At 40.2% G+C, this 25,261-nt stretch overlaps 1 protein-coding gene across 5 annotated transcripts in view; it reads right to left on the minus strand.

The window, feature by feature from the left end:
- Window positions 1-5,939: 5,939 nt before the first annotated feature.
- The window catches only part of ZNF667 (zinc finger protein 667), a 30,908-nt gene continuing 11,586 nt past the window's right edge, over window positions 5,940-25,261 (minus strand). For 3 of the 5 annotated variants that reach the window (XM_013048062.2, XM_004776926.3, XM_004776923.3), the window contains exons 2-5: window positions 24,245-24,336; window positions 22,405-22,531; window positions 20,717-20,809; window positions 8,357-11,224 (exon numbers count right to left, since the gene is read on the minus strand). In XM_013048062.2, the coding sequence (XP_012903516.1) occupies window positions 9,645-11,224; window positions 20,717-20,809; window positions 22,405-22,531; window positions 24,245-24,304 (1,860 nt within the window). In that variant the 5' untranslated portion in view covers window positions 24,305-24,336 and the 3' untranslated portion in view covers window positions 8,357-9,644. Of the gene's footprint in view, window positions 6,420-8,356; window positions 11,225-20,716; window positions 20,810-22,404; window positions 22,532-24,244; window positions 24,337-25,261 lie in introns of those variants that run through there. The other 2 variants (XM_045076870.1, XM_013048063.2) reach the window with 2 other exon arrangements.

Raw genomic sequence — 25,261 nt, forward strand, 5'->3', positions numbered from 1 at the left:
ATGAATGTTCAGCTTGGAATAGCTCACTGAGTGTTGGGCAGGCTGAACTGGCAAAAACCACAATTACAACAGAAAAAAAAAGACATTGAGAAATATGCTTGTGAAATTTCAGAATACTGAAGATGAAACCATCCTAAGAAGCTTTAAAAAAAAAAAATGAATGTCTCCTAAAAAGAACATTCAAAATAGTGTAGCCTTCCCTCCTGTTAGCAGTATTAGCTAACAGAATATGGGACAGCACCTTCCAAGTTCTGAGGTAAAATTACTTTGACTCAGAGTCTATACCCAAGCAACAATAAAGCACGAGGCCAAACACTGATATTCTGTATATGTGGTTTTCTTTGGTTTACTTTCCTTTACCCTTTATAAGGGTATAAAGGATCATCTTTAGTAAAATTTAGATGGGGCGGGAAGGAGGCAACAGGAAAGGCTTCAATAAACACCAGAGCTAACCTGGGAAAGCGGTGTTGAGGATGACTAGGAGGATCGTTCCACAATAGACCAAATTACTTGAAGGCTAGGAACTCAGGGACTCCGTGAATCTTCAGGAAGATTGGAACAGGTTACGTTAAGTATGAAGTTGGAGGATTTTAGCAATATGCTGAAGACAAGTTTTCCTTAGGAAAAAGGAAAGAAAGGCAATTATTGGTTCTGGGAAAAACAAAGGGGAAACTATACCCGTTATCAGGTCTGAATATAAACCAAGCCCACATGAAATGTGGTGTGATTCTGGATATAAAAAAAATTAACTGCATTTGACTGATATTAGGAAGAGACTCCTTTAAGCACCGACTGGGATCATAACACTGGATCACAGAGAAATGTAACCACGTATTACTTGGCTCCAACTGTTCAGAGAATATTTACCTCATCATAATGACCAAGTGCTATTTTATTTCCAAGTTTATAATATATAGTCACATAAGTCTGCCTGTGTGTGTGTATGTATGTATGTATATATACATATATAAATATATATATATATACACACACACACCTATTTATTGTCTTTTTCATAATTTAAAAGGCAAAATGTAGCTGATAGATTGGATGGTGGGTGGTTGATAGCAATAATGAGACTGAACGAATACAGGATGAGGGCCAATATTCTGATAGAGGGATTCAAGAGATCTGCATAAAGTTGATAGAATAAGAAATAAAGGTTAGCTCTATTTCAAAGTAAAATACAACAGAAGAGTGAATATATAATTCACTTGGTGGGATGAGTTAAATTCTTACCGTTCCTAAGAAAGATTACTAAAAAGTCTATAAAATTGATAACTGGAGAAACAGCAACTGCCATAAAGATTCCGACAGAGGGGCACCCGCATGGCTCAGGCAGTGAAGTGTCTGCCTTCGACTCAGGTCATGATCTCAGGGTCCTGAGGTCAAGCTCTGGGTCTGGATCCCCGCTTAGCAGGGGGTCTGCTTGCTCCTCTGCCCCTCCCGCTGTTCAGCTCATGCTCTCTCTCTCTCTCTCTCTCTCTCTCACACACACACACACACACACACACACACACATTCTGATAGAAACCTAATTCCACTTAGCTCAGGAAAAGGTATTTGCTGGTCCGTGTAACTGAAGGGTGTCATGTGGACATGCTACGGCTTCAGGCAAGTGCTCTGACTCGTCAGAGATTAACAGCTCTACTTTCAGTTGTTTCATTCTCTGTCAGTCTCTTTCTTGGTGGTGGTGGTGGGGTGGCATCTGATATTAGACTTAAAAGGTCCTTGGAGCTTTTAGTTGTTGTTTTTAGATTTTATTTATTTATCTGACAGAGAGAGCACACAAGCAGGGGGAGGGCCTGACAGAGAGGGAGAAGCAGGCTCCCCGATGAGCAGGGAGCCCAACATGGGGCTCGATCCCAGGACCCTGAGATCATGACCTGAGCCAAAGGCAGACCCTTAACCGACTGAGCCACTCAGATGCCCCTCCTTAGAGCTTTTAATCTCAAAAGGAAGGTGATCTTCCTTCTCTTAGCCTCCATATCAGAGAGAAAAATTAGGATTTGTTCAGTTTAGACTATGTGCCCACTCTAGACCAACCACTGGGCCCATGGCATGGGACACTCTGGCCAGTGTGCGTTCAATGCACATGCCTCCAGCAGCAGGGTTAGGTCACTGGATCGAACAGTTAACAAAATTCCCGTGGAGTGGGGGCAGGGTGGAGGGAGGTTGAGATTCAGTTCCCATAAAGAAAAAACTTGACCTTGGGGCACCTGGGTGGCTTAGTGGGTTAAAGCCTCTGCCTTCGGCTCAGGTCATGATCCCAGGATTCTGGGATCGAGCCCCGCATTGGGCTCTCTGCTCGGCAGGGAGCCGGCTTCCTCCTCTCTCTCTGCCTGCCTCTCTGCCTACTTGTGATCTCTGTCTGTCAAATAAACAAATAAAATAGTTTAAAAAAAAGAAAAAAGAAAAAACTTGACCTGAACTGACATGAGGGCATTTATTACCTAAATGTGTGCATATTTGTATGTTTTGCTGCAGAAAGAGTGTGTTTGATTAGGTGGTGCTGCCTCAGACCCTGCAGCAATAATAAATTAAATTGCCGAGGGCCAAGGGGCCTCAGTGCACTGTAACTTGTCATGCGCCTATCTTGCCAGTAACCCTAAAATGGCTGCATGCTAGACAAGGCCACCTCAACAGCAGGAGATGAGGGCTTGGGTGACAAGTGGTTGAGCCTCATCACCTGGACGATTCCTGCTGGAAGACTTCAGGGGAGCCCCTTTTAAAACCCTCCAAAGGCGGCTTCCTTCACAGAAGGTGTCAGAGACAACCGAGAGTGAAGCCGCTTCCATAAAGGACAGAAGACCTGACCCACAGGGGACTGCCTTTAAGTGAGGAAACTTCATTTTCACCCCACCCTTCCACTGTAAGTGCTACATACTCGAAGGAGGCAAATTCAAACGTATTTATTAGACTCCTCTAAATATATTTACTAATTTTGGAATTTAAAGTGGAGGGATGCCTGGGTTGCTCTGTCAGTTAAGTATCCACTCTTGATTTCCGCTCAGATTATGATTTCAGGGTTGGGGGATTGAGTTCCATGCCCGGCATGGAGCCTGCTTGGGATTCTCTCTCCCTCTGCCCCTCCCCCTCTCTAACAATTTAAAAATAAAAGAAGGAGGTGCAACCAAGATGTATCTATTCATTTCTCCTTTCTCACACCAAATCAACAAGAATACAAAAAATACAGGAATACCATCTTCGATGAAGTGAAGAAATACCTACAATTCTGAACCTCAAAATCCATAAGAAAATGCTGCTAAATGTGATAAGAATCCTGAGAGGAGGGCACCTCGGTGGCTTAGTTGATTGGGCAACTAACTGCCTTCGGCTCAGGTCATGATCCTGGAGTTCTGGGATCGAGTCCCGCGTTGGGCCCTCAGCTCTCCAGGGAGTCTGCTTCTCCCTCTGACCCTCTCCCTTCTCATGCTCTCTCTCAAATAAGTAAATAAAATATTTTAAAAAAATCCTGAGAGGAAACGGATACTGTATTGAAGAGTATGAAGTCCCACTAAAGCAGTGTTGTATCTGGAAAGGAAAAGAAAAGGCTCTCTGCAGGGTGCCTGGGTGGCTCAGTCAGCTGGGTGTCTGGGTCTGCACTCAGCCCAAAGTCGGCTTGCAATTCCTTCTCCCTCTCCCTCTGCTCCTCCCTGCCCCCAGCTCTCTCAAATAATAAAATCTTATATTTAAGATCCAAGCACTTTGATTGGAACCACAGTGTTACTTCGAAAAGTCTGACTTTAGAAGCCTGCCTAAATTATTTACAGTTGCAGAGTGGCCAGCTACAGTCTGAGTTGAGGAAAGAAATCAAGGGGAAAAAAGGAGGTATTTTAAATCGAATAAAACGCAGCATGTCAAAATGTGTGGGATGCAACTAAGAGTTCTTAGTAGGAAATATAATAGTACTAAAGTTCTAAAATTTTGAAAGCTCCAAGTGACCTTAATTTCCACCTTAATTAGAAAATGAAGAGCAGGGACGCCTGGGTGGCTCAGTTGGTTAGGCAGCTGCCTTTGGCTCAGGTCATGACCCCAGCATCCTGGGATCAGGTCCCATATCGGGCTCCTTGCTCCGCAGGGAGCCTGCTTCTCCCTCTGACTCTGCCTGCGACTCTGTCTGCCTGTGCTCACTCTTGCTCGCTCTCTCTGACAAAAAAATAAATAAAATCTTTGAAAAAAAAAAAAAAAGAAAATGAAGAGCAATGAAACACAAAGTTAGCATAAAAATGGAAATTACTAACAGAAATAAATGAGATTGGAAACAGAAAAATAAAAAGGTCAATAAAACCAATGTATCTTCATTCAGACTGCTGAAAAAATACACAATTTAAAAATAAGTAAAAAATACACAAGATATTACTATCTGGCATGGCAAAGGTGACATCACCACAAATTCTGGTCATGAAATGGTAAGAGAATGTTGCGAACTTTATGAAAATAATTTGACAACTTAGGTGAAGGGAAAATGGGGAATGGGGAAAATTTCTTGAAACTACCAAGCTTTCTCAGGAAGAAAGAGATAACCTGGTTATTTTTTAAATGTAATTTTGTAATTTTTAAAAAATATTTTATTTGACAGAGAGAGGGTACAAGCAGGGGAAATGGCAGGCAGAAAGGGAGGGAGAAGCAGACTCCCCGCTGAGCAGGGAGCCCGATGCGGGACTCCATTGCAGGACTGTGCGATCACCACCTCAGCCAAAGGCAGACGCTAAACCGACTGAGCCACCCAGGTGCCTCTGTAATTTGTAATGTAAGTCTCCCAAATATTTTCAGAATCCTTACTGTTATTGTTAATTAGTTCTGAAACGGACAGGGAATATACTTTATATAACTTTAAAACTTAAAATTTGCTTTGTGGTCTTGTGTACTTCTTCATGTGTTCTTGAAAGGAATGTATTCTGCTCTTGGGGTGTTTTATAAATGTCAACTAGGTAACTTGGTCAATTGTGTTGTTCAGGTCTTCTATATTCTGATTTTGTGTCTACTTGTTCTATTAATAGCTGAAGACAATGGTGAAATCCCCAATAATAGTGAACTGGTCTATTTCCCCTTTCTGTTCTTTTCTCGCTGTGTAACTTGTACTTCTGTAACTTGATACATATACACTTAGGATTGTTTACCTGAAAATTGATTCCTTTGTTATATGTTTCTCTTTATTCCTGATTACATTTGTTGTTCTAAAGTCAGCTTCATCTGATACTAATATAGGGATTACAACTTTCTTTTTGTTAGTGTTTTCATGATCTTTTACCCACTAGTTAACTTTTAATGATTTATGCCTGTATAAAGTGTGTTTCTGCTAGCATACACCTGGGTCCTGCTTTTCCATTCAGTCTTAGAATCTCTTGTCTTTTTTTTTTTTTTAAGATTTTATTTATTTATTTGACAGAGAGAAATCACAAGTAGACGGAGAGGCAGGCAGAGAGAGAGAGAGGGAAGCAGGCTCCCTGCTGAGCATAGAGCCCGATGCAGGACTCAATCCTGGGACCCTGAGATCATGACCTGAGCCGAAGGCAGCAGCTCAACCCATTGAGCCACCCAGGCGCCCCTTAGAATCTCTTGTCTTAACTGGTATGCTTAGACTATTCGTATTTCTTTTTAAAGATTTTATTTATTTATTTCAGAGAAAGAGAGAGAGAGATGATAAGGGGAAGGGGGCAGAGGGAGAAGCACACTCCGCGCTGAGCAGGGAACCCGATCCAGGGCTCACTCAATCCCATGACTCTGGGAACATGACCTGAGCCAAAGTCAAAGTCAGATGATTAACTAAGCCACCCAGGTGCCCCTAAACCATCTGCATTGTGTATATATATATATACACATATATATATATACACACGTATATATATGTAAATGTAAATATATATATGTATATAAAATAACTGATATAATAATACATATTTGGATTAAAATCAATCCTTCCTCTTAACCATTTTCTAATTGTTCTGTCCATTCTTTGGATTTTTTTTTCTTTCTACTGGGTTAATTGAATGTTTTTACATTATTCCATCTTATTCTATTAACAAATTTATCTCTTTAAAAAAATTTAGTGGTTACACTAGCGTTAACATGTATTTTTAATTAACCAGAATGTATTATCAAGTAATGTGCCACTTAACAAGGTCCTGCGTAACATATTCCCTGTTTCTCCCTCCCAACCTTTGCACTTGTCATGAATTTTACTTTTACATGCAATAAACACACAAAGCATGTTACAGCTTTAAAGTTATCTTTTGGACATTTACATAAGCAAAGAAAAATCATTTTACCTTCATTTATTCCATTTCTCTTCTTTCCTTTGTGTATATCCAGGAATCTGTTGTGGTTTCACATTCCTTCTGCTTCAAGAACTTCATTTATTTCAGATAGGTCTTCTGACAATGTACTGTTTTTATTTTGGGAAGGTCTTCATTCCTCTATCAATTTTGAAAGACATTTCCATGAAGTTTCAATAAAGACAGCTTTTTCCTTCCAGCACTTTACAAACGTCATTGTCCTCTAGTTTGCATTACTTCTAAGTCTACTGTAATTCTTTTTAATTTTTAAAGATATTTATTTGAGAGAAAATGAGAGGGGAGAGATCAGAGAGAGCAGGTGACTCCCTGCTGAGTGGGGAGCCCCATGTGGGACTAGATCCTAGGACTCCAGGATCATGACCTGAGCTGAAGGCAACTGCTTAACCAACTGAGCCACCCAGGTGCCCCTTCTGTAATTTTCCCCCCTAAGTCTGCTGTAATTCTTACCATTGTTTCTCCATAATTAAAAAATCATTCGTGGTATTCTCTGACCTATATATATGTTCTGGTGTCGTCAGTCATTATTGCATCTTCAAATATTTCTTCCTCATTTCCTCTGGTCCTTCTGGGATTCCAGTTATGCATGTGTTGGAACAGTAGATCCTTCCCCCACAGCCCTTGGATGTTCTTTTTTGTCATCTCCCTGCACCCCTTGCCCCCCGCCCCAAGTTGTTCTGGCTTGGGGGATTCTCAAGTTCACGTATTCTTTCCTTGGCTGTGTCAAGTATATTGGTAAGCCTGCTGAAGGTACAGTTTGTGCTCATTTTTAGTATTTCCATCATTCATCTCTCTCTGCTCAAATGACCCATGTTATTTGCTGTTGTGCAACTTTATTAGAACCTTTAACATATTAAAAATTCTGTCAGTCCAACACCTATATACTTCTCAGTAATTCTGGGTTGTTCTTTCACTTGGTGGGAGTGGGGAGTGTAGATTCTTCTTGCTTTTTTGCAGTACTTAATTTTGCTCCCCTCCTGCCCCAAGCCCCAAGCCAGGAATCTTGTACAGGACAGTAGAAAGAGGAAAATAGACTTCCTAGAAATGGTTGTGTCATTTCTTCTGTTAAGCCTCTTGTGTGTGTGGCGGGGGGCGGGGGGAGTGTCATTAATATAGACAGGAAGTGGGCTAGGTTTAAGTTTGGCTGTTGCTATGGTTACCCAGAGTTTAGCAGTCTTCAAACATTACTAGTGATTCCTTAAAATGGGAGCCTGTTTTCCCAAGGGTTTATCTCAATTAACCTGGGTCACCTCCAGGTTGAAGTGTTCCCTGTCAATTACATCTCAGAGGAAATCAGGATATACTATTTTCATTAATCCATTTTAACTCAATATTTAATAAGTACTAACCACTTCCTGTGTGCCAGTCACTGTACTAAATACCGAAATTTGTAATTCCTTTAATACTCTACAACCTTCTGTGACTATTTTCTGCATCTGTACTTTCTCTTTGCCCTCAGCAGCCTTCTAACTTTTGTGTGCCTTGCCAACTTTAATGTCCTATTCTTCCTTTAATATAGTCACTATCTCCAAGGGACCATGTCCCCCTGTCCTCTATTCACCTTGGAGTTCACTATCTTCTCTAGATTACCTGTGTACCGGGTATGTTTCCACATTCTAATATGCTATATTTCCTTATAAATTCTAAGTGTCTATAAGCAAGAACACTGTCTTAACAGTTTACTAGGTTTGTGACCAATGATTTGGAATCAATCCCTATGGCAGACCAACAGAAGAATTAAACAAAGGGAAGGGCATGGAAGGGGAGGAAGAATAGACATGCCTCTCCATGAACCTTTATTATCTGCTCACCTATTTGCTCCAAATATCAGAGATATTTTATGCTGATTTTACAGAATGACTATGACAAGTGTAAGTGAAAATTTACGGTTACTCTGTATGCATGCTTACCCTCTGCAAATCTGGATGTTATTTTCTCAGTTGTGGTCAAAATCAGAGTGACCTAAAGCCATGTGGTCATGCATTCCACAGTTACCTTAACAGGATATGGGTGGTTTTAAAAATGGCTTTTGCAGAAGAGTGCAAGTATATACAGCCCAGTAACAAAAAATCTGATTTTATTTCTCACATACTTTGCACAAGCTGGAAACAGAGACTGATAGTTATCATATATGGTGATTAGCAGACAGGAAAAGAGCCTGGTACATAAATCCAGGGTTTCCCCCTGATGTATTAGCCATTCCAGATGCTATAACAAAATACCACAGAGGAGGTGACTTAAACAAAAGAAACTTATTTTTTTAGTTTTGGAGGCTAAAAGTCCGAGGTCAGGATGTCACATGGTTGGATGTAGTGAGGACTACCTTCCTGGCTTATACACAGCCATCTTCTTGCAGTTATCTTCATAAACTAGAAAGAGCAAGATCTCTGGCATCCTTTTTTAAAAAGACACTAATCCTATCATGATGCACCCGCATAACCTCATCTATTCCCTAAATATCTCCCAAAGGTCCCATTTCAAAGTACCATCACATTAGAGGTTAGGGGTTCAACATATGCATTTTGAGAAGACATATTCAAGGAATGGCATCTCATTTTCCACCAATCACTTATTACACACCAGGGTTCTTACAGGAAAATACCAATGTTTATTTATATAAATATAGACAAATTTATTTTTAGTAAAACAGTAACAAATAATTTCTCCCTGCTTTTAACTTCTCATTTCTCTGCTTTCTTTTTTCCCATCAGTTTGTCTCAGGCTTGTCAGATTTTTCACACGATGAATATTACATCTTCATTCGGAGACAATATGGCAATGACTCAACTGATCCACACAATTATGAGGACTATCTTTAACCACCTGAAGACTCACTCTTTTCTCACCCATAATTTTCTGCCAGCTGGAAGTAGCACTCTGGTTTCCCCAGGAAATCTCTTACATGTGATAGTTCCAGTCCTAAGAGACAAACTTAAACTCATTCTTCACGTGACCTTAAATCAGGCTCAAAGCCCCATCCACAAATATGGACTCTGTAGTTCTACTTTGTTGTGTGTGACTAATAAAACAGCTTTAAAATCACACTGGAAATAAAACATCAGCAATTCTTATCACATGAAGTGTGGTATTCATTAAAAATGACTGATCAAATCATATGAGTTTGCTACTTTGAAATTAGGACCTATGATAAGGTCACTGACTCAGGTGATCACAAATTATCTGGTCAAAGTCTCCAATGACTTCTGCTCTTCGGCTTTCAAAGTGGGACACATCATCAAATGGTCCCATTTATACAAAACTTATGTAACAGACAAGTGCATTTTCCAATGCCTTGGTCTCTGCTACTTTGATAGCCTCACTCTATGCTTTCACATATTTAAAACAAACTTAAGCTTTTTCTTCAGAATGTGTATTCTGATGTCGAATCAGGGATGAACTCCGACTATATGCCTTCCCACATTTACTGCATTCATATGGTTTCTCTGAAGAATGACTTCTCTGATGCCGAATAAGATCCGAACCACTGCTAAAGGCCTTCCCACATTCATTACATTCATACGGTTTCTCTCCAGTATGACTTCTTTCATGCAGAATAAGGGATGTCCGTTGACTAAAGGCCTTCCCACATGTTTTGCATGTATATGGTTTTTCTCCAGTGTGAATTCTTTCATGTTGGGCAAGGTGTGCACTCTGACTGAAGGCCTTCCCACACTGATCACATTCATATGGTCTATCTTCAGTATGAATTCTCTTATGTCGAGTAAGAGATATTCGGTGACTGAAGGCTTTTCCACATTCCTCACACTGATAGGGTTTTTCTCCAGTATGAATTCTCTGATGTTCAATAAGAAATGACTGTCGGCCAAAAACCTTACTGCATTTATTGCATTTGAAAGGTTTCTCTTCAGAATGAATGTTCTGATGTATTTTAAGGTTGGCAGTTCCAGAAAACATCTTTCCACATTCCTTACATTCAAACAGTTTCTTTTTCCTTGTATGAACTTTCTGATGTTGAATAAGGGATGAATGCCGATTACAGACCTTCTCACATTTACTACATCTGTACAATTTCTCTCCATTATGAATTCTTAGATGTAGAATAAGGGTTGAAAACCTCCTGAAGACCTTCTCGCATTTATCACATTTGTAGGTTTTCTTTGACATATGAATTCTCTGATGAAGCATAATGGATGAAATTCTATTAAAGGATTTTCCACACGCTCTGCATTTATAAGGATTCTCTAAATGGTGACTTTTCTGCTGTGGACTCTGACTTAAGGTCTTCTCACTTTCATGGGTCTTCTCTCCAGTATGATTTCTTTTATGTATAACAAGGGCTGATTTCTTATTGAAGCCTCTCCCACATTTATTGCATTTATATCTTTTCTTTCCACTGTGAATTTTCTTATGAAGTAACAGGGATGACATTCTAATGAAGTCTTTTCCACACTTTCCACACTGGTGGATGTTCTCAACAAAATTAATTTTCTGGCCCACACTAAGAGGTGGGCATTGACTCAAGGCCTTCCCACAGTCAGAGATTTCCTTCTCATTATGAACTTTCCCATGTAGAATAAGGGATGTTCTCTGAATGAAGCTTTCTCCACATTTACCACATTCATAACTTTTCCTTTCATTGTGAATTTTCTGATGAAGAATGAGGGATGAAATCTGTCTGAAAGCTTTTCTACAATTACTGCATTCATAAGGCTTCTCTCCAGTATGGGATTTCTGATGAAGTTTAAGAGATAAGCTTTGACCAAAGGTTTTCCCACAGTCATTACATTTTAAAGATTTCTTCCCTGAATGCACCTTCCTGGGTTTTATCAGAACTGAACTCCTCTTGCAGCCCCTCTTTCCAGTGGGAACCTTCTGTGAAGCAGAAACTGGTTTCTGATAGATGCTTTGCCCAGATTTGTTGCACAGATTTGGAAGTAACTTCTTGGTCTCACATTTAGACCCTGAGTCTGAAAGACATCAAGAAATCAAGTATTTGTTTTCCTATGCTGGAAAAATGAAGCTTCTGTGCAGTCATTATCAATAATGGTAATACCACCAACACTTCTCAAACACATAGTAACAATGCTGATGGCTGAGACAATAACTTTTTAGTGTCTTATTGTAATTTTAACGTAGCAAGGGCTTTTTTAAAAAAAATTTTATTTATTTATTTGACAGAGAGAGAGAGCTCACAAGCAGACAGAGTAGCAGGTAGAGGGAAAGGGAGAAGCCGGCTACCTGGCTGAGGAAGGAGCCTGATGTGGGGCTCAATCCCAGGACTCTGGGATCATGACCGGAGCCGAAAGCAGATACATAACCAATTGAGCCACCCAGGTGCCCCCACAGTAAGGGCTATACAGAAATATTTAATAATTAGAATTCAGGAAATCTTACAATTTGAAATTAATAAAATCAAAGGTTTATTTGTAGGATAAATTCATACCATATACCACATTAAACTCCACAGTTATTCACTGGATGAATGTACTTTTATTATTAGAAATGTCTAAGCTGACAGAAGATAAACTACAGATGGAAGGTAAGCTAGTAGTTAGCTGGGGTGGAGGTGAGAATAGGGATTAACTGTAAATAGACATGAAAAGTTTTATTAGGTTGACAAAAATATTCTAAAACTAGAATATAGTGATGGCTATACAACTTGTTAAATTTGTCAAAATTTGCCACTGAATTATACACTTAAAATGGGTGAATTTTACAATACATAAATTATATCTCAATAAAGTAAAATTTTTGTGAAGTTATAAATTTTTAAAATGTATTCTTAAAATCAAATATTAAAAAAAACAAAACAAAAAACAATCAGACTTCTGATTTCCAGCTCCTCATGTAAGAGGCTTGCAAAGCACAACTTCGAACTAACAAGTCGAAAGCTAAACAGGTTGTAAAACCAGCTCTTTTTAGACCCATAAGAGAGGAAAAAGTACAAACTACTGCCTCCAAGTCCAGTTGCTTCCAGCCATCCTGTTCCTCTGAGAGGGGAGGAGGGATAGGTATAGGCTGAGAAACTTGTGATATTATTCATACTCCAGAGGCAAAGGCACCTAAAAGACTGAGCCCTAATTCTAGGACGACAGAATGCTTCCCATCCCAACACACCTTAACCACCACATCACGAAAAGGCTGTTTACATCAGTTCCTTCTACCTGGTACACCACCTCTGGCCATTAAGAAAAAAATTACAAGGCATACCAAAACACAGAATTTGAAAAGACAGAGCAAGCATCAAAACCAGACTCCAATATGGCAGGGATGCTGGAATATCAAACCAGAAACTTAAAAATAATTAATATGTTAAGGCCTCTAACAGGTAAACTATACAGCATATTAGAACAGATGGGCAATGTAAGCAAAGAGATGGAAATGCTAAGAATCAAAGCAAAATATTACAGATCAAAAACACAACAACAGAAATAAAGAATGCCTTGGATGGGCTTATTAGTAGATTCAACATAGCTAAAGAATGATTCTATGAGCTAACTTATCAACAGAATCCTTAAAAACCAGAAAGCAAAGTAAATAAATACTGGAAAAAACAAAAACAAAAACAAACCAAAACCCCAAACTACCCAAAGACTGTGGGACAACTACAAAAAAAGTAACAAATGGGTTATGAGAATGCCAGGATTAAAAAAAAGAGAAAAGAAGAAACATTTGAAACAATAATGAATGAGAATTTCCCCCCAAATTAATGTCAGACACTAAATCATGATTCAAGGCATGCAGAGAACAACCACCAGGAAAAATGCTAAAAAAAATAAATTTACACACACACATACACACACGCACACAAAAGAAGGACAGAAAATGGGAGTCATAAAAATGTTCATTTAAAACCAGAATAGGCAGGGGTGCTTGGGTGGCTCGGTTGGTTAAGCATCTATCTTTGCCTTAAGTCATGATCCCAGGGTCCTGTGATCAAGCCCCTCATTGGGCTCCCTGCTCAGCAGGAAGTCTGCTTATCCCTCTCTCCCCCCACCCAATTGTGCTCTCTCCCAATCAATACAATTTAAAAAAAAAATTAAATTAAAAATGAAAACCATGATAGGCAAAAAAAAGGGTGGAAGACAAAAATAGGAGCAAAGAATAAATACAACAAATAAAAATATTTATTTTAAGTGGCTGGGTTATGGACATTGGGGAGCGTATGTGCTATGGTGAGTGCTGTAAAATGTGTAAGCCTGATGATTCACAGACCTGTACCACTGGGACAAATAATACATTGTGTTAATAAAGAAGTATATTTATATATGTATTTATTATATATATAGTACATATCAATCCAACTGTATAAATATTCACTTTGAATATCAACAGTTTAAACCAATTAAGAGAGATTGAATTTAATTTGATTTAATTCAGAGAGAATTAAAAAACATGGCCTGTGTGCCATTAAGAAACGTACTTTATGAGGGGGTGGAAAACAATTTACCATGCTAATAATGGAAGTCAAAGAAAGCTGGGGTGGCAATACTTGTATCAGATAACTTAGATTTTATTTATTTATTTATTTATCTTAAAAGATTATTTATTTATTTATTTGACAGAGAGAGAGAGAAAGAGAGATCACAAGTAGGCAGAGAGGCAGGCAGAGAGAGAGAGAGGAGGAAGCAGACTCCCTGCTGAGCAGAGAGCCCGATGCGGGGCTCAATCCCAGAACCCTGAGATCATGACCTGAGCCGAAGGCAGTGGCTTAACCCACTGAGCCACCCAGGCGTCCAGATAACTTAGATTTTAAGCCAAAGACTATAATAAGAGATGAGGAAGGACACTGTATCATACTCAAAGGGTCTGCCCAACAAGAAGATCTAACAATTTAAAATATCTATGCCCCTAACATGGGAGCAGCCAACTATATAAACCAATTAATAACAAAACCAAAGAAACATATCAACAATAATACATTAATAGTAGGGGACTTTAACAATTCCCTCACTGAAATGGACAGATCATCCAAGTAGAAGATCAACAAGGAAACAAGCGCTTTGAATGATGCACTGGACCAGATGGACTTTATAGATATACTCAGAACATTCTATCCCAAAGCAACAGAATACACATTCTTCACTACTACACAGAACATTCTCCAGAATAGATCACATCCTGGGTCACAAATCAGGTCTCAACCAGTACCAAAAGACTGTGATCATTCCCTGCATATTTTCAGACCACAATGTTCTGAAGCTAGAACTCAGTCACAAGAGGAAATTTGGAAAGAACCCAAATACATGGAGGCTAAAGAGCATCCTTCTAAAGAACGAATAGGTCAACCAGGAAATTAAAGAAGAATTGAAAAAATTCATGGAAACAAATGATAATGAATATACAACAGTTCAAAATCTGTGGGACACAGCAAAGGCAGTCCTGTGTAGAAAATATATAGCGATACAAGCCTTTCTTTTCTTTTTTTTTTTTTTAAAGATTTTATTTATTTATTTGACAGAGAGAGGTCACAAGTAGGCAGAGAGGCAGGCAGAGAGAGAGAGAGGAGGAAGCAGGCTCCCTGCTGAGCAGAGAGCCCGATGCGGGACTCGATCCCAGGACCCCGAGATCATGACCTGAGCCGAAGGCAGCGGCTCAACCCACTGAGCCACCCAGGCGCCCGATACAAGCCTTTCTCAACAAACAAGAAAGATCTCAATACAAAACATAACCCTATACCTAAAGGAGCTGAAGAATAGCAACAAAGAAAGCCTAAATCCAGCAGGAGAAAAATAATAAAGATCAGAGCAGAAATCAATGAAACAGAAACCAAAAAAACAATAGAACAAATCAATGAAACTAGGAGCTGGTTCTTTGACAGAATTAGTAAGATTGATAAACCCCTGGCCAGACTTCTCAAAAAGAAAAGAGAAAAACCCAAATAAATAAAATCATGAATGAAAGAAGAGAAATCACAACCAACACCGAAGAAGTACAAACAATTCTAAGAACATATTATGAGCAACTATACACCAGGAAATTTGACAATCTGGAAGAAATGGATGCATTCCTAGAGACATATAAACTGCCAAAACTGAACCAGGAAGAAATAGAAAACCTGAACAGACCCTAACCAGTAAGGAGAGATTGCAGCAGTCATCAAAAATCTCCCAACAGGGGCGCCTGGGTGGCTCAGTGGGTTAAGCCGCTGCCTTCGGCTCAGGTCATGATCTCAGGGTCCTGGGATCGAGTCCCGCATCGGGCTCTCTGCTCAGCGGAGAGCCTGCTTCCCTCTCTCTCTCTCTGCCTGCCTCTCCATCTACATGTGATTTCTCTCTGTCAAATAAATAAATAAAATCTTTAAAAAAAAAAAAAAAAAAAAAAAAAAAAAAAAAAAAATCTCCCAACAAACAAGAGCCCAGGGCCAGACGGCTTCCCAGGGGAATTCTACCAAACATTTAAAGAAGAATTAATTCCTGGGGTGCCTGGGTGGCTCAGTGGGTTAAAGCCTCTGCCTTTGGCTCAGGTCATGATCCCAGAGTCCTGGGATCGAGCCCTGTATCAGGTTCTCTGATCAGCAAGGAGCCTGCTTCCCTTCCTCTCTGCCTACTTGTAATCTCTGTCAAATAAATAAATAAAATTTTAAAAAAGTAAACAAACCCAAAAAACAAAGAGGCAAAGAACCTATACTCAGACATCTATAAAGTACTCATGAAAGAAATTGAGGAAGACACAAAGAAATGGAAAAATGTTCTAAGCTCATGGACTGGAAGAACAAATATTGTGAAAATGTCTATGCTACCTAAAGCAATCTACATGTTTAATGCAATCCCTATCAAAATCCCATCAATTATTTTCAAAGAAATGGAACAAATACTTCTAAAATTTATATGGAACCAGAAAAGACCTCAAATAGCCAGAGGAATGTTGAGAAAGAAAGCCAAAGTTGGTGGCATCACAATTCCAGACTTCAAGCTCTATTACATAGCTGTCATCATCAAGACAGTATGGTACTGGCACAAAAGCAGACACACGGATCAATGGAATAGAATAGAAAGCCCAGAAATAGACCCTCGACTCTATGGTCAACTAATCTTCAACACAGCAGGAAAGAATGTCCAATGGAAAAAAAAGACAGTCTCTTCAACAAATGGTGTTGGGAAAATTGGACAGCCACATGCAGAAAAATGAAATTGGACCATTTCCTTACACCACACACGAAAATAAGACTCAAAATGGAGGAAGGACCTCAATGTGAGACAGGAATCCATCAAAATCCTTGAGGAGAACACAGGCAGCAACCTCTTCGACCTCAGCTGCAATAACTTCTTCCTAGGAACATCACCAAAGGCAAGGGAAGCCAGGGCAAAAATGAACTATTGGGACTTCATCAAGATCAAAAGCTTTTGCACGGCAAAGGAAACAGTTAACAAAACCAAAAGACAACTGACAGAATGGGAGAAAATATCTGCAAAGAACGTATCAGATAAAGGGCTAGTATCCAAAATCTACAAGGAACTTATCAAACTCAACGCCCAAAGAACAAATAATCTAATCAAGTAATGGGCAGAGGACATGAACAGGCATTTCTTCAGAGAAGACAATCAAATGGCCAACAGACACATGCAAAAGTGCTCCACATCACTTGGCATTAGGGAAACACAAATCAAAACCACAATGAGATCCCATCTCACAGCAGTGAGAATGGCTAAAATGAACAAGTCAGGAAATGAGAAATGCTGGCGAGGATTCAGAGAAAGGGGAACCCTCCTACACTGTTGGTGGGAATGGAAGCTGGTGCAGCTACTCTGGAAAACAGCATGGAGGTTCCTCAAAAAGTTGAAAATAGAGCTACCCTATGACCCAGCAATCGTACTACTGGGTATTTACACTAAAGATACAAATGTAATGACCTGAAGCGGCACGTGCACCCAAATGTTTATAGCAGCAATGTCCACAATAGTCAAACTATGGAAAGGACCTAGATGCCCATCAACAGATGAATTGATAAAGAAGAAGTGGTATATACTGGGGCGCCTGGGTGGCTCAGTGGGTTAAGCCGCTGCCTTCGGCTCAGGTCATGATCTCAGGGTCCTGGGATGGAGTCCCGCATCAGGCTCTCTGCTCAGCAGGGAGCCTGCTTCTCTCTCTCTCTCTCTAGCTGCCTCTCCATCTACTTGTGATCTCTCTGTCAAATAAATAAATAAAATCTTAAAAAAAAAAAAAAAGAAGTGGTATATATATATACAACGGAATACGATGCAGCCATCAAAAGCAACGTGGATGGAACTAGAAGGTATTAGGCTTAGCGAAATAAGTCAATCAGAGAAAGACAATTATCATATGATCTCCCTAATAGGAAGAAGTTGAGAGGCAATGTGGGGGGTCTAGGGGGTAGGAGAGGAATAAATGAAACAAGATGGGATTGGGAGGAGACAAACCGTAAGAGACTCTTAATCTCACAAAACAAACTGAGGGTTGCCAGAGGGAGGGGGTTAGGGAGAAGGTGGTTGGGTTATGGACACTTGGGAAGGTATGTGCTATGGTGAGTGCTGTGAGGAGTGTAAACCTGGCAATTCACAGACCTGTACCCCTGGGGCTAATAATACATTATATGTTGTTTAAAAAAAAAAAGGAAACTCACTTTAGATATAAAGACATATAATGACAGTAAATGAATGGAGAAAAATATACCATGCTAACACAAATCAAAAGAAAGCAGGAATAGCTGTATTAATTTTGGACAGAGCAGACTTAAAAGCACTGAAAGGTATCATGGATAAAGGGGGTCATTATATAATGACAATCAATTCTTCAGAAGACATAACAATTCTTAATGGGTATATGCCGAACAACAAAGCATCAAATTACTCTTATCACAGTTAAGAGATTTCGACACCCCTCTCTCATAAATGAACAAATCGAGTAAGCAGAAAATCAGGGAACTCAACTATACCTTCATTCAACTGGATATAAGTGGCATCCATAGACCACTTGATTCAACAAAAAGAGAAGTCACATTATTCTCAAGCTCACAGAGAACATTCACCAAGATGGACCACACTCTGAGCCTTAAAACATACCTGAACAAATGACCGAAATGACATAATGCTCTTAGACCACAGAGAAATTAAAACTAGAAATCAGTAACAGAAAGATCACTGGAAAATCCCTAACTACATCAAGATTAAATAATGCATTTCAGAATAACACATGAAATCACAAAAGAAATTTTTAAATATTTTGAACTAAATGAAAATAAAACAGAACTTTGGGGCTCCTGGGTGGCTCAGTTAGTTGGACACTACTGATTGTTTGATATACAGATGTTGCTACAAAGCAACAGTAATTAAGACAGTGTGGTAGTAGAAAAAAGATACCAAGAGAACAAAACAGAACTCCAAGAAATATACTCTTGCATATCTAATCAAATAATTTTCAACAAGGGAGCCAAGATTACTCAATGAGGAAAGGACAGTCTCTTCCACAAACAGTGTTAAGAAAACTGAATTATCTATATGCGAAAGAATGATTTTGGATTGGACCCTTACCTTACACCTTATACAAAAATTAACTAAAAAAAGATTAAAGAACTAAATGTAAGACCTAAAATTACTGAACTCTTAGAAGAAAACATTGGAGGAAAAGGTTTAGGATATTAGATTTGGCACTGATTTCTCAGATATGACACAAAAAAGCACACGCAAATAAAAACAAAAATTAACAAACAAACAAAAAACTCCAGACAAATGGGACTACATTAGCAAGTCAAAGGAAGCAATCATAGTGTACAAAGGCAACCTATGGAATAAGAACAAATAATTACAAATCACCAGATAAGGAACTGATATATAGAATATATAAAAAACTGTAACTCATCAACAAACAACAATGCTATTTTTTAAAATGGGTAAAGGACTTGAATAGACACTTCTCCAAGGAAGACAGACACATAGCCAATAAACACATGAAAAGATGCCCAACCTCACTAATCATTAGGGAAATGCAAATCAAACCTACAATATCACCTCATGCCTGTAAGGATGGCCACTACCAAAAAGACCCCAAAAATCACAAGTGTTGACAGAAAGTTGAAACACTTGCATACTGTTGGTGGAAATGATAGATGGTGCAGCCATTATGGAAAATAGTATGGAGGATCCCCAAATAATAATAAATTGAAGTATTTAAAAAATAATAATAATGATAAAAATAATAATAAAATTGAATTATGGTATGATCCAGCCATTCCCACCTCCAGGTAAATATCCAAAAAAAATTGAAATCGGCATCTTAAATACCTATCTGTACTCTGTGTTCATTAGAGCATTATTCACAGTAGGCAAGAAGCAGAACAACCCAAATAGGCATTGATAAATGGATTAAAAAAATATGATATATATACAGTGAAATATTATGCAGCCTTTTTTTTAAAAAAAAAAGGGAAAATCCTGTCACATGCTACAACATGGATGAACCTCAAGGACATTATGCTCAGCAAACAAAGTCACTTACAAAAAGGCAAATACTGTAAGACTCCATTTATACAAAGGATCCATGGCAATCAAAATCAGATAAATACAAAGAAAGTTGGTTACCAAGGGCTAGGTGGAAGGATGGAGGAAGAATTAGTGTTTTGTGAATACAGTTCCAAAAGTTATTACAAGATGGAAAAGTTCTGGATATCTGTTGCACAACAATGTGAATATACATAACTATACATTTTAAAATGGTTAAGCTATAAATTCAATGTCATGAATTTTTTTACAATTTAAAAAAACTCAGGGGTGCCTGTCAGTTAAGAGTCTGACTCTATCTCAGGGCCATAAGTTCAAGCCCCATGTTGGGTTCCATGCTAGGTGTGGACCCTACTTAACAAACAAAACAACAACAAAAAAAGTTAGAAAACTGTTAAAATAAGTAAGTAAAAGTAACCTAACCAAAGAGAAATATATCAGAAAAGAGAATGAGTTTTTAGAAAGTAATCAAAATGAACAGTTTTGGAAAATGGGTTTTTTTAAGAATGAAGAAAATGATGCAAGTGTGAAATTACCATGAGCAATGCTGTCACGAGAGAAAGCGGAACATGCCGAGGCAGGGAACATGATAGATGGGGATGAGGCATTAAGAGCTGAGCTTCTGAGACCAGACTGTGGGGTTCAAACCTGGCTCTGCTGTCACTTCCTACATGGGCTACCTTAGGCAAGTCACTGAACGTCTCAGATACCTGGTTTCCTCATATATAAGACAGGAACAGTAATAGTACTTACCGCACAGGACCGGAAGGAACCTATACTCAGAAGCACGTCTGGTACGTAGGAAGGGTTTATTAAATGTTGGTTATTCTCCTTCTGGGGCTCACACTAAAGAGACTAGAATTTATTCTTTACAGGCCTGGAGCCTTTAAGGTATGGAAACTGGCAGTTTGCAAACATCTCCAAGAGGCCACCCTCTCAGGATTGGGGGTATGCTTACGACAGTGACACGAAAGCCTCGATTCTAGATTCTCAGTCACTCACCCATGCCCCGGCGCTTCCTCACTGGCTCCACCATCCAAGGCGCTCTCCCTTTCTCCAGCAAGGTGATCACATTTGGCCTCCGAAAGGAAAGTCCTACATTCAAGAAAAACATCAGAACTGAGCACGACATGGATGCCCAGACGTCAGAGCCAAGCCCCGTGTCAACAGGAATGAGGACTTAGGAGCACGAAGGGAGCACAGAGGATGTGAAGGGCAGGAAGAGGAGGAGGAGGAGGAAAGTTCAGTCACAGTAAGCAGAACTGCTCATTTCTAAGTCTACAAAGCGAATTATGCTCTTGAAAAATCAGAAAAGAAACTCCAGAGGCTGGCTATTAAGCTACTGCCTGCCCTTCAGCTCCCAATCCCACCCTTCTCTGATCTGTTTTGTGTGCAGGGGTTGGGGCTCTGCAACCCATGCTTCTTCACCAGAAGCTCCCTGTCAGCATCCATCAACAGGGCTCTGCTGGTTTTAATTCTGCTTCTTTTTTCCCCACACTCTCAGAACTAGCCTCATCCTGACCCTTCAGGAGTGTAAACAGACTAGTCAGCACACCTCTCCCTTCAGGAGTCTGAATCCCTTCCTCTAAGTCCTAAACAACCCCCCACCCCCGCCCAAATCTCCCCTTGTATCCCTAGCCCAAGGATGGTGGTTGCACCCTGCGGTTACCATCTCTGCATTACCTCTGTCTACTATTTTCCTTTTAATCAGAGCCATTAAGTAGAGTCCTCCTCTTAAATTCCCTTAAAACAACCAGATGTCCTCAAAAGGTTACTTATATAATTACTATATGACAGCAATTCCACTCCTATGTATATACCCAGAAGAAATGAAAATACATAACCACACAGAAACTCACACATTAATATTCACAGCAGCACACTCATAATTGTTACAGAGTGAAAAACTGCTCAAATGCCCATCAACTGATGAATGGATACACAAAATGTGGAATACTACTGGCCATGAAAAGGAAGGGGACACAGATAATATGCTACAACGTAGATGAACCTCAAAACTATAATGTTAAGTGAAGGAAGCCAGACACAAAGGATCTTTGATTCCTTATGAATCATACTTATGATTCCATTTCTATGAAAGGCCAAGAAAAGAAAAATTTATAGACAGAAACCAGATTAGTATCTGCCTAATCTGGAGGAATTAGTGGGCAAGGGGAAATGAAAACTGATTGTTAATGGATATGGGGTTTCTTTTGGGGTAACGAAAATGTTCTAGAACTGACTGGTGATGGATGTACAGTTCTGTGTATACATTAAAAACCACTGAATTATATACTTTTTATGTATAACATGTATACGTGTATGTATAACATATATATATATGTAAAACATATATATACAAATAGAACTGGGTTTTTTTTTCAAGATTTTATTTATTTATTTGACAGAGATCACAAGTATGCAGAGAGGCAAGCAGAGAGAGAGAGAGAGAGAGAGAGAGGAGGAAGTAGCCTCCAGGCTGAGCAGAGAGCCTGATGTGGGGCTCGATCCTAGGACTTTGGGATCATGACCTGAGCTGAAGGCAGATGCTTTAACCCACTGAGCCACCCAGGCTCCCCACAAATACAGTTGTTAAAAAACAAAACTGCTGTGGCTTCTGTTTTCCTAACTAGACTAATTTATGTCCCAAAATGGGTTGGTTGTGGATTACAGGGTAGAGAGAGTCTTACCAACAGAGACCAGGTTCTGGTAGTTCTCCAACATGACATCTTCATACAGGTCTTTTTGAATGGGGCTCAGCCATTCCCACTCCTCCTGGGAGAAGTAGATGGCCAAATCCCCAAATGTCACTGGCACCTGAAACAGAAAATCACATGTCCTTTCACCACAGGTTTATGCTTCCAAATGGCTGGAAACAACAAGGAACTTATCCCAAACATGGGAGATCTATGGTGCCAGGAATCTTCAGGAAACATTTGACCTTCTGAGGCCAAGAGCAGCAGGTGCATTAAATAAAACATAACACAATACAATATGATGTAGCTATTATTAAAAACTATGTCCCATAAAAAGCAGTTACAACTTGGATTTACTGGGCACTGACAAAGGAAAGGCATTTTTCTAAGCTCCCTGCAGGTACTGACTCATGTTAACCAGTGACCACAGCACTGGTGAGAGAATCACAGCAATGTTACAGATCAGGAAGTGGGAGACCCAGAGACGGGAGCGTCACTTATGGACGGAAGGTCCACAACTAGTGAATGGAGAACCTGGAGTTCAATCTGGGCAATATGGCTTCTGATTAATGCCCCTAATTACACACTCTCTAAAGAGCCAAAGGGCCAAAGGTTCTTTGTAGATGTAACCAAGGTTACTCATCACTTGACCTTAAATAGGGAGATTATCCTGGATTATCTAAGCAGATCACAGGAACCCAAAACAGTAGGGAAATTTCCTCCAGCTGGAAGAGGGGAGTGGAAAAGAAGTCAGAAATCTGAAGCCTGATTTGATCTGCTATTGCTGGCTTGAAGATGGGGGGAGTGGGGGAAGGGACATGTAGAAAGCAGAAGAGGGGGTTAAAGCCTCTACCTTCGGCTCAGGTCATGATCCCAAAGTCCTGGGATCAAGCCCCACATCAGGCTCTCTGCTCAGCAGGGAGCCTGCTTCCTCCCCTCTCTCTCTTTGCCTGACTCTCTGCCTACTTGTGATCTCTGTCTGTCAAATAAATAAATAAAATCTTAAAAAAAAAGAAAGAAAGAAAGAAAGCAAGCATAAGAAACTGAATATGCTAATAAACAGTGAGTTCTGAAGAGCCTCAGATGTGACCTGAGCCTCAGGTCTGTCCACACAGCAAGCCAATACCTTTTTGCAGCCTTGGGAGACTGAAAGCAGAGGACGCAGCCATGCTGCACTGTGCCTGATCTCCAACCCACAAACTGTGCATCATAAATATGTGATGTTCTGAGCAGCCAAGTTTGTGGAAAAAGTATTTATTAGAGAAATCGCATTCAAGATGCTTATTTTAGAAAATCACTTCATCATCTAAAGTGGTGAAGCGTGTTTTTTAACGGAAGCTTGACTCACTGGCCTGATTGCAAAGAACCCAATCTGAATGAAAGGTTATGTGGAATCTTTGAAATCAGAGAGAGCTCCTCCTTGTAAATATGGGCTATACACATAAAAACAAAGAGACATTAACAGATTAACTCTAGAGCACAACCTCGAATCCTCCTCTGCCTCAGCAGATGCTGCCTGGGCACTCCTGTCTACCTTGAGAAATGATGGTGGCTCTCCTCCACTACCCAGGAACAGCTGAGGCACACAACCTGGAGATGCTAAACAAATGGGCAAATAGCCATATGCACACTGAGAAAAAAGGAGAGGAGGGCGCTGAGTGGTTACATGGGCTGCTGGAACTCTTCTCATCCTCCTACCCTCCATGGTTGATGGGAGGAAACAAAGACCAGAACTTGGATGGGATTCTGTCAGGCAGGAAGCTTCCATGGAAGGAAAGCGAATGACCTATGTCTTACAAGATGGAACTTCCCCGCAAGAACAGTGACTACTTACCTTGGACCTAGACTTCCCTCGCGCAGCAGGCATCCTTTCCTCCCCCTTGAGGGTCCGCATTTGGAGAAGGGCAGAGTGCAGAGAAGGTGGGGCTGTGGGAAAAGAAAAAAGTCATGAGGATGACAGGGCCTTCTGGGTAGTCCCAGCGTATTTAGGGTAAGAACTCCCTGGTCCTTCACCCTAGTCACACGTGCATGCGCAAGCAAACATACACACAGGTGCACAGACACACATGAAGGGAGGTCAGAATATCTTCTGCAGCATTCCTGACCCTTCTCAGAGAAGGGGCAGAGTCAGTGCTCTCTCTTCCCAGGATCACAGAAGGCTCCAGATCAGAAAGCAAGTGAATGTCTACTATGTGCCAGGCATTGTCCCAGGTGCTGAGGAAAGAGCAGAGTTAGACCAGAATTACCAGCTCCCCTGTACCTTACACTCCACCAGGGATGGCAAGTTCATATAGAACACAGAGTCAGCTGAGATCATTGCTATATAAACAAAACAAACCCCCCTCCAAAACAGCGCTGGGGGTGGAGAGGTAGTTGAGGGAAGCCTCTCCAAGGATGCAACACCGAGTTGAGGTGTGACTGTAGTACAAGTGTCAGGCATTTCGATGCTTGGGAAAGAGCATTCTGGGTAGAGGTACAACAGGCGCAAAGGCCCTGCAACAGGTGTGTACTTGGTGTGTGGAGGAAAGTAAATGGTGTGCTTAAGCAGAACAAGTGAGATGGAGAATTATGACATGGAGAACTCTGAGATGATTGAGCTCAGGAGGGGCCACAACACAAAGGGGTTGTGAGTGGTCTGGAACTGATCCTAAGCATGATAAGACATCACTGAGGGAGCAGGAGTCTGAGGAGTGGAGTATGTGACTTAACATTTAACAAAATTTGATGAGTGGCTCTGTGGTGAGTACACTGTGGATGCTGATGAGAGGTGGAGGGGATGCAAGAGCTGAAGAGGCAATTCATCAGGCAGGTTATGTGTAAATCCGACATTGAAATTTGGTGGGATGGACTA

The sequence above is a fragment of the Mustela putorius genome, unplaced genomic scaffold, assembly GCF_011764305.1.
Source record: "Mustela putorius furo isolate JIRA1106 unplaced genomic scaffold, ASM1176430v1.1 tig00000196_pilon_pilon_pilon, whole genome shotgun sequence".
In the NCBI taxonomy this organism is placed as follows: Eukaryota; Metazoa; Chordata; class Mammalia; order Carnivora; family Mustelidae; genus Mustela; species Mustela putorius.